Raw genomic sequence first — 12,600 nt, 5'->3', positions numbered from 1 at the left:
AATTAATAAATTGCTATTTTTTTAGCAAGTCTGAGCCAGTTCTCACTGCTCCAAGAAACATGAAATCTGAGAGGCACCTGAAAGCTTCTAAAACAAGGATATTTCTTTTCTCAGATTTTAAATGTGCTTTTGGCACACTCACACTTTATCATTCAAAATAACAACAAAACAGACCAAAAGGACAGAGTTAATTCAATGCAAAGATGTTCCCTCTCAGTAGATGTCTCACACAGTACTACTCTTGGCAACAGAACATTTATACAGCACAAGATAAAGAGAGGCTTTTCGCTGACACCTGGGACAAAACCCAAGCACAAAGGCAGCTCCCAATGCAAAAGAGAAAAGTTACATTTTTCAAGTGTTCCCACCTAAAGTTGACAGAAGGCCAGCTACAACAAGTTACAACAAACAACCTATTTACCCACTTCCAGAAAATGCTTGTAAATTTAAACTGTGTGAAATGTCTAACTACTTCTTTCATTCCATCAAAAGGCTTCATCAGCAATGGACAATAAAGCCGCTGGCTTGACCTAAAGGGGCTGGTAGGTTAATCTATTCTGACCTTAGCTTTATTCAATCATGATACTGAAAGACTGCTTGAATAACTTACCAGCATTTAACAATGCCAATAGTCACCCCTTTTACTACAGTGCTTCTCCAAAGTGCCCTACAACCAAATTTTTTAACTATGGAAGATATGAAAAATTTTCAAAAATTAGTTGTAAAATAAAACAAAATGCCATTTTTCACACAATGGTACAGAAAAGAGTAAAGAGAGGTAAACTACCAAAAGCAGAAGAAAATTTTTATCTTGCCCTTACACATCTTTCAGGCTTCCACCATTGCTTATTGTCAATTTTAAATAATATGCTATCTCTTAAACTGTCAATCACATCTTTTATTTAAAGTGTTTTCACTCAAATGGAAGAAACTAGACAAAAAAGCTACTATTCGATAAAAACTGACTTGTAACAATAGGCTTAATCATATAGGCCTCAATGCTTTGTATTTTAATAACTACTGGCTTGTTTTCAAAACCCATTCCATGAGGGTGCTCAGAACTAAACATAGCAAAGCAGTGAGTTAAAATTAAGCACATAATTAGGCCCACAGAAGTCAGCAAGCTAGATTCATCACTCAGTGATTGATTTAATCACTCAACTCTCATACAGTTAAAGTTCACAGACTATGTTTAAATGCCCTTCTGGAGAAAAGTCTCCAGTGCTTAACATTGTGGAGCACACAATCCTACAGAAGCATTTTCCTCCCTTTAATAATACAAAAACCATCTGTATGAAAAAGCTACATAGACTTACATCAACCTGTTAGAGCAAGGTAGCTTTGAGAACAGAAAGAGTTATGAGAACAGATTTTCAGTGCAGGTTCTTTCATGCATTCACACTTAACTGTGTGGCCATAATTCTTGAAAACAGATCACTCTTCATGTGACCTGCCAGCTAGTTAAACATTTTGACACACAGAGAGCTGTGATCTTGTTTCACATATCAGTTAGATTACTTATTCTTCAGCATCAAAAAACAAATGCATTTCCATGTAACTTTCTACACCTGTGAATGGTTTGGCAACACATGAGACTATCAAAAAACACAAACCACCATCAGGCACCTAGATGACATTTGAAAATCCCTTGGAAAAAATCCATGCCAGTCTTTCTTAAAACAATGTCAGGAACAAGGTGTAAGCTTAAATCTATTCCTAATTAGAGGTTGGCAGATGCTTAAAATACCAGTCAAGATTAAGTGCCATCACCTTTTTCCAAAAGCAGGATCATCAAAGAACAGAGAAGTAAACCATAAACCAGTGACTATAGCATGTGATGCAAGAGAAATTAAAAACAAAGGAAAGAGCTTTTCCTTTTGATTGCAGAGGATACTTTTATCAAGTACTCAGAGGACTGCAGTACCTCAAAAGTTCCTACCTTGAAAAGCTGTGATATGACCAACAATCATGTACTTCAGTTCAAAGTTCAGTGCCTGGATACTTTGAGTCCTCTCCCTTCGAACAGCTGCCTGGTAGCTTTCTTCCATTTTTTTGGTGCAACACGTTGGTGCTCTGTGTTGGCAGATCTGTAAATCTGACTCTTAAAGCAAACAAGAAAAACACATTAATTAGAAAACCTTCCAACTTAGACCATAAAAATATATAATACTTCCTGATGTCAAAACAGCCACCATGTTTAAAATTTTGAAACAAAACACAACCCACAAGGAATGACACTGTGAAACCTAGTTATTGTCTCAAGGACACTAATTTATGACCATTTCACCTAAATTTGAATAGCATCACATTATCAGCTGCTAGCTTATTTTACACTGCTAAGAGTATTGGGCACAAAATCATCTAGACACAGTCAAAGGCACTGCAGAATCACTGAAGATGCACATCCAAAGGGGCAACATTTCCACTGTACACCTTGTGCTAAGGGCATCATAGCTTGAACATCTAAGTGAAAACCCTGCCTCAAATTAGGATCCAATATTCACCTGTGTAGTGCCTCAAGGAACCACCTATTCACCTCTTACACTAGGTGAAGCCTCTCAAAAATCTTTGAACTCCTAAGCAACTCACCCAAAAAGAAAAAAAGGCATTTGAGCTTCCTAAAAGCTATGGTAGATGAAGTGGCTTCCCTCCCCTCAACCCTTTTCTCTCTAATTTTAACATGTTTTGCTCCCATATGAATTAGATATCAAAACAAAACAAGAGGCATTAGTTACCACAAAAATAGAATCGATTTCTGCAGACTGAGTTTAGTTGTCTAGGGCCAGAGGTAAGAAACTGAGTTCACATGGGGAGAGATCCAGAGCTACCTACCATCACTGGGAAGGCAGACTGCTATTTCAATGTCTAGGCTTAAGTTGTAGTGAAAGTCAACAAGTATTCACCTGAACCAAAAATAACTGGTTTTAAATTTAGTAGCTCTGCATCTACTTAACAGTAACCTTGAGTTTTTTGAAACCAAGTTCTAGCATGCCTATATGTAATGTAAAAATGTAAAGGCACTGAAATCACTCCCACCTCATAACTACAGGGAAAGTTGAAAGTTGATTAAAAACTTAATTTTTGTGGAAAAATTTTTGGTTTGTTTGGTTGGGTTTTTCGGTTTTGTTTTTGGTTGTGTTTTTTTTTTTTGTTTTTGTTTTGGTTTGGTTTTTTTTTAATCATTCCATCTTTGTATGTGTTTAAGTTTAGTGTCTTTAATTAGGAAACTTACATCACAGAGTTGTGATGGACACTCAGGGTCTACACCATGGGATTTGCAGGTGCCAGAAAGTTCCAGAAAGGAGCATTTACAGACTACAGATTAATATGTTCTGGTGCCTCACAAATACATATTTTAGGAAGGGAAGGAAAAACAGCAAGTAAATCCAAAACCAGAGGCATCAATAAAAAAATACCATAGCCAAAACAGTCACATAGGATTAAGAAGCAGGTATCTCGGATGCAATTTCTGAGTAAAATGTTCAAGTAAGAACACCGCAGCAGGAAGCCTAGCGCCAGCATATTTCAGGCATTTCCTTCCCTCCACCTCAAGGTGGACATGGGCTGCAGGTGCCAAGCTCCCCACTCCCACCCCGCCAACGGTTTTAACGGCCATTTTAACACCTGACAGCACAGGGTGGCAGCCCAGCAGGAGCCTGGGCCCAAAGCCGCAGCAAGGCATTGGCACCCTCCCTGCTGCCAGGGCTGGGGCAGCCCGACACCCTCCTGGGCCCAGGGGGATCTCTGCTTCGAAATCACCATAAACACTGCCAGCAATTCCTCCCCACACAGCAACAACGGGGGCTAGAGGGCACGAATGGATGGAAACTGCCCTAATTCTCCAAAAGGCCATATTCCTCCAGAAGATTTCAGCCAGGCCACCGCGGAGTGCCCAGACCAGGCCTTGAGACTGAAATATTAACGAGCAACTACACTGCATTAATCCCCATCATCTGGCCTTGCAGGTTAACACATAGCAAGACTCCACGTACAGTTGACAATGATGAGAAACAAAAGGGTACAAGGATGCACACTGAGAAATCAGTAGAGAAACATCCAAACAATCAGGCTCTGCTCAGGGCCAGCTCCAGGTCAACAGCTCATTGAGATGAAAACTGCTGGGAGGAGCTTCAATAAATCTCCCCTGCCAGGGAAAAAAATAAAAACACCGAGAGTTGAAATATCTCATTGACTTGAAAATGTTGCTTCTGATTTACAACTGTCATTGGAAAGGGCAGCTAATTTACGTCAAAAAGGTCACAACCAAAGTGAAATATTTCCATTTACCTACATTTTTATATCAGTTCACAAATAAACACCAAAGTTATCACAGACTGGGCTCACTCAGAATACCATTTTGGAGGTGGATTTGTTTCACACTTCAATACAATCTCAAAAATAGAAAACAACAAACTCTGCCCACTCAAATCTGAAGTCCTAAACCCTGACTGAAGCCCTTGAGATGAGACCACCACACACTGGCATAAGCCAGCAGGCTGCTAAAAGCAGCACTAGGAGGGGCTGAGGGCTCCTCACCAGCTGGGCACACTCGCCTGCTCTTATCTGCCAGAGAAGCTGTCCCAGGTTGAAATTAGCTTCTTGGCCAGGCTGATTTTAACTTGGATTGGTTCCCTGATCCAGCTCACCCCATGAACATATGTTTGTTCTGTCACAAGGAACTGGGGGTCAGGGAAGGACCACTGCTCTGAGTTGGCACCACAAAGCGTATGTGAAATTACAGTACAGACTGCTGAACAACTAAGTCAGCTTGCAAATATGTCTGAGCAGAGGGGTTGTAAATGCTACTCAGCATCTGCAGTGCCAGGCTGCTGCTATTCAGAACATTTCTCCTTACAGCATTTCTCTGAATTTTTGTTTGAAAGGCTTTTGCAAAGCTCAGACCTGTATCAAAAGGGTTTGAAAGACAAAGTGCTCCATGGTGACTACATGCCGGTCCTGGCAAGGAAGCTATGCACGGCTATCAGTGCTGTGCCTAGCATTTCCCTTTGAACCGAGGCACCACAGGAACCTGCATCTCCTCCAGAAAGCTTTAAGAAGAATATGGATCTCTCAGCTGGAACTGCACTCCTGGGATTTCCCACCCAGCTATCTTCTCCGAAGAATACTGCAGGAGTCTGAAGATTATTTTTTGTTGGTCCAGAGCCAAAATGATGCAGAAGGCACTCAAATAGAAACAGCACTAAGCTCAGGACAGTTAAGAAGCCTGATGTAAAACACAGAGCATTAAAAGACCCGCAAAGAGCAAACCCCACTCCCCTAGCAGTATTATCAGGTCAGTACTGCACAGAGCTTGGCAATTCCGCTTGCTTCAATACTAGCCTGGGGGTATCACTTTTAACACATTTATAAAGAAGACTAATAAAAGTTTTCAGTACTATACATGCCTGGGTGCTGAGATTAAATTAGAACTGATTAGTAGTATCTTGAAGTCTTTAATATCTCAACTAATTTTAGTTTGTCTCATCTCTTTCATCTTAATGCAAAATACCCTCTCTCCAGGAGAAAAAGAAGAGGGGAGGAACACAGCAACGCAGTAGTGACTGAGCACCACAGTGCATGAACACTGCTGAGATGCAGGCTATGCACCACACCTCTCACCCCAGAGACGGAGAGCACTCCACAGGGCTGCAGAAATTGCCTCTACTTTGTATGTGCACTGCCCATCAGCAATAGGGAGACAACCTTAAGGGCAAACTCCTCCTTGAAGTTAAGGAACAAAGCCATTTGCACACCAAAGAAAAAGCACCATTTGTGAATGAGGGAAGAGAACTCACCAACAGCATAATTTCAGCAACTGATCTTGCTAATTGCTCCCTAGGACTTCCCTACCTGCTTTTCCCAAGCTGCCTCTTATTCCTAACTAATTATTTAGTTTGGAAGGAAACTTTAGTTCAACCTTCCCCTTAAAGCAGGTCAAACTACATCCATGCAAGTTTCAAGTATCTCCAAGGACAGATGGTCCCACAACTTTTCAGGGCTCCTTTTCTAATATTTGACCACCTTTGTGGTAAAAAAATGAGTAAATTTAAAAATTATCTCTCATGAGAATTTTCCATGTTCCAACTTGAGTCCATTACTTTTCAGCATATCACCGTGTGCCTGCAAGTATCTGCTTCCATTTCATTTCCTCCCAAGAGACAGTTGAAGACAGCAGTACGATCTGCCTTAAATCTTCTCTTCCTACAACTGAACAAACCCAGCTTTCTATTCCCACATGTGTTCCAGACCCCTGACCATGATGGGAGCCCTCTGACAGACTTGAACTCTACGTCATAGATGTGAAGCATCTGCATCCCACAACACCTCTCTTTAAATCATCATCTTATGCATGTACTTATTGACCAAGACCTTCCACTGTACATGCCTGGGCTTCAATTCTGAAAAGTTTATAGCTTTCCTAAAACAAATCAATTCCGTACTTCAGATCAGATGGAAGGATTACTTTGATGTGACATTACTTTTCCATTTAAATCTGGTTTTCCCTTGAGTACTGGTTAAAGCTGTAGCTAAGGCTTTTTACTTTTTAAGTAGGAAAACAATAGACTTTACAACCTTAATGTTATTAGGGTAAAAAAAAAAAAACAAACAAACAAAAAAAAAACCACCAAAGCACAACATAAAGTATCTCGCTTCACTTTGAAAAACAAAGTCACATTCAGAAGAGCAAGAAAAATTATACTACACTGGAATCTAAAGCATGAGTATATTTTGGAAAGTGACAGTGATCCCTACTCAAAACTCCTCTGCAACCCTAAAACACTCAGTATGTGCCAAAGGCATCACCTTCAGACACCTCCCTAACACAGTTATAAATTACTTAAGGTAGGAAATGCACAGAAAACCACACATCTTTACATCATGTCCATCTGGCCAGCTCTACTGAAATCAGCTGTGAAGTATTTTGTGGTGTGTTGCTTGAGGATTTGTTTTAAAATCAGCAGAGGTTTTGGGCTCCATTCTGAATTTTGGTACAAATAAAGTGAAAGAGAGTTCATTTTTGTTAGCTGACCATGTAACTTAACAGTTCTTCTAACACAGTGGAGATGTCAACTGCTCTGCACTGTATTTAAAATGCTGTACACACTGTAAAAGCTATACTCTGAAACCAGAAAGCCAGACTTAACACATACTAATCGATCTACCTTCACTGACTTTTTCAAAGACAGGCTGATTTATTTTTTTTAAACAAGCTGAGACTATAGCTTCCACTGCACAGAATACTCCTAAGCAATCATGATCAGAGGGCAAGCTCAGTGCAATCTGTCTTCTGATAGTTTTTACTCCTTTGTATTTTGACAAACTTTTCAACAGTATTTCCAAAGCTTTAGTCCAAAGCACAATATTTTAATGTCGTACAAATGTCTTCAAAGACTCCAAGACTGATTATGCCTCAGCAACACAGAGGAAGGTGCCAGAAGTACCTTGCATTGTGTCTGGCTTAGCTGAACAGGAGCCAACACTTCATCCTTCTTGAGACTCATCTGTCTGGTGCAGCTGCTGCCTCAGCTAGAGGAAAATTCAGCAATTAAAACCCAACTAATTTAGGGGAGGAGGCCAAGTCAAATCAAGAAGGAAGCAATTTGCAACCAGGGCTCCCCCTGCAACTACTTAGTGCATGAGAAAAGCCCACACTAGCACAGTCACACCAGGGGAAGGGAATCCAGACATTGTAGGTTGCCAGAAGTTGTGAGGTTCTTTCTTTATGTAGCTCTTGCACCCCAGAGGTGGTAAAGCCATCATTACCTTCAAGCTGCAAGGCTGCTGTCAAGAAACCATCCTCACCTAGCAGGGAGCACAGCGCACAGTGTACCACCTCACACCGCAGCTCAGTTCCATTGCAACTAATAAAATGTGTTCAACTAGAAAGACACACAAAGTATATTAAACTCATTGAGCATAATGTGTACATAGTCAAACAGCTACTATTTGATTTGCCAATGTTTAAAATAGGGTAGTTACTACACTTCAAGTCACACATGCCAGGAATTACCAGCAAAATCAAGAAGTGCAACAGACAGATTGGTGCACAGCGTTAGCCACTGATGCAAATGACTGTGGTATGTTAAGCAGCAACTGCCTCTATGAGCCTTCTGCTCCTGTAAGCAAGGGATAACATCCAGGTAGGCTCCAGGGAGCAGAGACTAAGTCAGAGAGATGTCTGGTTTTTGTGTCTCAGGTAAACTGTGGCCCAGTCCTCCCACAATTTCTGACCAGTCAGAAAGAACTTTCCAATCTGTTTCTAAGCCTTCCCTTTATTTTGTTAAAATAATCCCACTACCAGATTGAATATAAAGATTGCAAAAACAAACTGTATGTTAAACATCTCTTTAAGGCCAAAAAGCTGAAGAATTACTAAAGCAGGGCCTGACGTTGTCCCTTTTGTCTATATGCAGCTTGACAACATGCATATATCCAGCATTACAACTTAACAAGTGCAGTTTGGAAAATACAAACCATGAAAATTTCCATTCCCCCAATCTCGTTTCATATTGAACATTAACAGAGATACTGTTTAACTTGATCAGTTGACTTCACATTCTCAAGGTTATTCTAAAATACACTGAAGCAACACTAAGGCCATGACCAAATGTGTTATTCCAGTTGAAATAATCAAGGCTAAAAGATAAACACCTCCAGTTTTATCAAGCACTACTTACATGACCTACTAATGTAACTACTGGCATGTGTAGCTACTTCCAACTCTAGTCAAGTCAAATAGCTTGCATTAGCTCAAGAGTTCTTGAGTAGACCTAAAAAAAAAAAAAAAGATTATAAAAAACCCACAGAATGCAAGGATCATTTTGATTGCACTGGAATTATGCCAGCAAATTCAAGGGGGGTGGAAGCCTTGAACGAGAAAGGAAGAGAGGAAGAGCAAGAAGCACTAGATGTCATGACTCCAGAGAGTTGGCAGCATCACCAAGTGCCACAGCTTGCAGGACAGCTGGAGACCATCAGGCACTGGCCCTGATCAGCTTCCGGAGCAGGAACTGTCCAAAATATACAGGTCTTAAGGGCAGCATCTGCACAGTGCAGTGTTGTTAGGCCTGTTGTTAAGTACTTTTTGTCCAAGCTTTTCCCACTTCCCTCTGTTGCTTGCTTGGTTCTCACTGCTTTTGTATTCTGATTTTTGGCCTAGTTTCCAAACCACCTTCTGCCCTACACCACAGGTTACTGCATGCCTATATTCATTAGGTTTTCCATCTCAGTCTGTACCCCATAGAACCTGCCTCATGCCTGGACTCAAGGAACAGAATGCAACTGACTGTGCCCGAAATGGAATGTCCCTCCACTCAGTGAAACCTGCACAACCATTAACTAGCCACTTCCTCCCTTTACTCCCCCAACTCCTTCTTCTGACCACTTCTCACCCTCCCCAGACCAGGTCCTCTCCTACTGTTCTCAGTAGAACAGTACTCAGCTACCCTTCTGCCTACCTTCCTCCATCCACTTGCATACCCTGTGGGATATCCTGGAGAAGCAGAGCAGCTGAAGACATTTCCAGCTCATGGGTCACAGCTTCCCTGCAAGGAGGAGCAGCTGATGCAGGGAGAGACCTACTCACACCACTCATCATCAATTTTCTCAGTTGTTCCTTAGAAATCCTGGCTGTACCTACAAGGCTGAAGGTAAACCGCTAAGGCAGGAGTTGCAACCACTATTGCTTGCCTCATGCCTCTTACCAGACCTCTGATATGGTTCCCATGAGCACTCCCTAATCTCCCCAGGCACCTCCAACCAGGTTGTTTTTAACAGATGATTTGCCTTAACTGGTCAAACTATGTGTGGAGCAAGGCAGGGAGCTCCCACAATGTACTGTCACAGCAGTGGGTTATGCTGAGCATCTGGAGGCATAAAACCCTCCCTCACTGATGCAGTTCCCTTACAGGAAGGACTTGGTCTTCATTTTGGTACACTGAAGTAATAAAAAGGGATGGAACATGTAGACAGGAATGGAAAATCCCATAACAAGTCTACAAAGCATCTACAATTAGAGACTTTTCAGTGGTTCCCAAAACAGCCTGGTTTTCAGTAGGAGGTGAAAAGATGCCTCTTTGCTGTCAATGCCAAATGGCCATAGCACTATTGCTCCCAAATGCTCTCCCTAAGGAACAAAGAAAGGGTGAATAACCTCCCAGAGCTCACTACACCCCTCCTCCCATCTCCCCGATCTCAGAAACAGCAAAATTTCAGTAGCAGAAGGCATGAAACCCACCTTACACCTTACAGAATTTCAGTCCAACTTGTAAATGTTTAAAACTGAGCAGCTGAGAAGAGACTCAGGTGGTAAGTTACTCACTCTGGTGAGTGCCAGGTGTTGAGCAGGGAAAGCACGAGCTGCCATGCCCAAGGGAGAGCACAGCAGTCACTACCTTCAGATCCTGCACCCCTACAGACGGATGATAAATTGTTTAACGCTGATTAAATTAAATAACTTCACATCAGCCCAGTGCTAAATGAGACAAATTCTTTGAATGCACGTCTATCTGGGATACTTGCTGACAGTAGAATGTGAATGCAAAAGGGCTTGCTAACTCTGCAGTACATGCAAATTAAAAAAATTTTCACTCTTGAGGATCCATCCTTCTCTTTCCTCTCAGAGTTGATATAAAAGCATGAAAACTAGACTGGTGCACATAAAGTATATTTTAAAACAATCTAGGCTGACAGAGGTCAGTGGGCCTACATCAAGGTGGTTTCTACATTATTTACTGTAGTGCCAAGTCCTTCCTCAACTTTCCTAGGACAACATGTACAGAGGCAAGAAAAAAATTACAAGAACTTTCATTAAGTTATTTAGAGTCGACTATGACTCATCTTTCACTGTATCTCACCACATTCACAGCAGAAAATCCCATACATTTTTTCCACCAAAAGTCATAAATACATACAAAACATTCTCTAAAGTCTGGTAAATCTTCCTGTTCCATATCATCCAAGGACAACAATAAACTAACAACCGCATTTCTGCTCTCCAGTGGGGAAAGCATTTCACTGCCACAGAACTCTGCTTTACAGTACCTGAAGAAAGTGCCCCAGAAACCACATAGGGTGGAAAGCGTAAACTGAAACACAGCTATGTAGCACTCTGTGGATTATAGTGTTTACAGCAAAACTGAAGTTGTTTTTAAGTGAAAGATGTAGGTTTCTAGCCCTGTGCAGTTATAAAGAAAACTTCCGAATGCAAATCAATACAAGGCTGTCTATCTAGTTCTACAGGGAGATGAAATAAAATAGCTTTATGAGAGGTGTGAATTGCCTCATTCATCTCAACTTTGAAGCCTAACGATAATTCAGATGTTAACGCCAACTGTTTTACCAATGACAGATGTCCTTTTTTTTGTAGGAACTGCTCCCTAATATGCTTTACCTGTGGTGGTAAGATCCATATAAGGTGACATAGCACAGAAAATTTCAGATATTGATACGTTCCTGTTCAATTATATTTCCTATTCTTTTTTATTTTATCTGTCAACATAAAAATCTGTAAGGAGGTTAGACTGGAAGAAAAAGAAAAAGCAAAGAAAAATCTAAAGGAACCAAGGGACTAATAGATACTTGGGCAACAGCCTCAGAAGGGGAAATCGCAATAACAGTATTGGAGAAGTGAGGAATAACAAGTCTCTGACCCTCCCTTCCTCCCCAAGATTTGAATACTTCCATTTTTGCCATCTCACTTGAAAGCCACACATGAAGCCAAGTGCTCAGACAACATGTTCCTTTTCCTGTAAAAATATGCATCCATCTTCCTTGAAGTGTTAATTTTACAGTCCGAATCCCAAATGCTTTTGATCAGTTTGGCCATTTCTCATTCTCAAATCATGCACAAAAGTTACACACGCTTACTGAACAGTTTCTATCAGTTTTCACTAGTATTTGAACTAATTTCTTTAGGACTTTGTTCCCCCTTCCATTTTAGTTCTTTAGGGGAAAGAAAGGGCAAAACTCTTATAAACCTGTGTGAAATACCCCAAAATTTGAAGCAAAGCACAATGAGCTCTTGATACTATTTACACAAAAGGAATAGCAATCATTTAGAGAACTGAACCAAAACTAAGCAACTGATTACTAGACAAGACACCCCTCAATAGGGCCAATTCTTCAACTTCATCACCCATGACACAATAATTAATTAAAACAAGAAACAGGAAGACTACAGTATCACACGGTCTCTGCATCTTGTTCCCATTCTTCGGTTCCTTATGCAGATAATGCCACTGCTACCAGGAGCAGTAACACTGATGTAAAACTACAGTTTGTTGGCACAAATTGGACCCACAGGCATTGGAAGACAACCCACAGCAGGCAAAAGAGGAATGAGCCCAGCATACATGACAGTCTACCTAGAGTTGAATACTCAATTCAGCATGACCATGCAGAAGAAATAAAGTTTGCAAGCGCTGTCTCACTTTGGCCCCCACACTGCCATGCTAGTCCGTGCCTCTGCACATCCACACATCCCTGCAGGTAAGGCTGGCAGAGCTGAATGCTTCTTCTGAGTTATGCCATGTTGAAAAGTGCAGGACAACTTCACAGTACTTAAGGGTAATGAAAACAACAGTCTGCAACAACCACCAT

At 41.1% G+C, this 12,600-nt stretch overlaps 1 protein-coding gene across 2 annotated transcripts in view; it reads right to left on the bottom strand.

Moving 5' to 3' along the window:
* The window catches only part of LOC104360696 (glypican-5), a 385,048-nt gene that overhangs the window by 358,645 nt on the left and 13,803 nt on the right, over nucleotides 1–12,600 (bottom strand). For both annotated transcript variants that reach the window (XM_042799165.1, XM_042799171.1), the window contains exon 2: nucleotides 1,940–2,101. In XM_042799165.1, coding sequence (XP_042655099.1) covers nucleotides 1,940–2,101 — 162 coding nt within the window. The remainder of the gene's footprint in view (nucleotides 1–1,939; nucleotides 2,102–12,600) is intronic.

The sequence above is a fragment of the Tyto alba genome, unplaced genomic scaffold, assembly GCF_018691265.1.
Source record: "Tyto alba isolate M040663 unplaced genomic scaffold, T.alba_DEE_v4.0 Super-Scaffold_10, whole genome shotgun sequence".
Classification (NCBI taxonomy): domain Eukaryota; kingdom Metazoa; phylum Chordata; class Aves; order Strigiformes; family Tytonidae; genus Tyto; species Tyto alba.
Note: the sequence above shows the minus strand (reverse complement) of the source record. Positions and strands in the feature narration are given on the sequence as shown.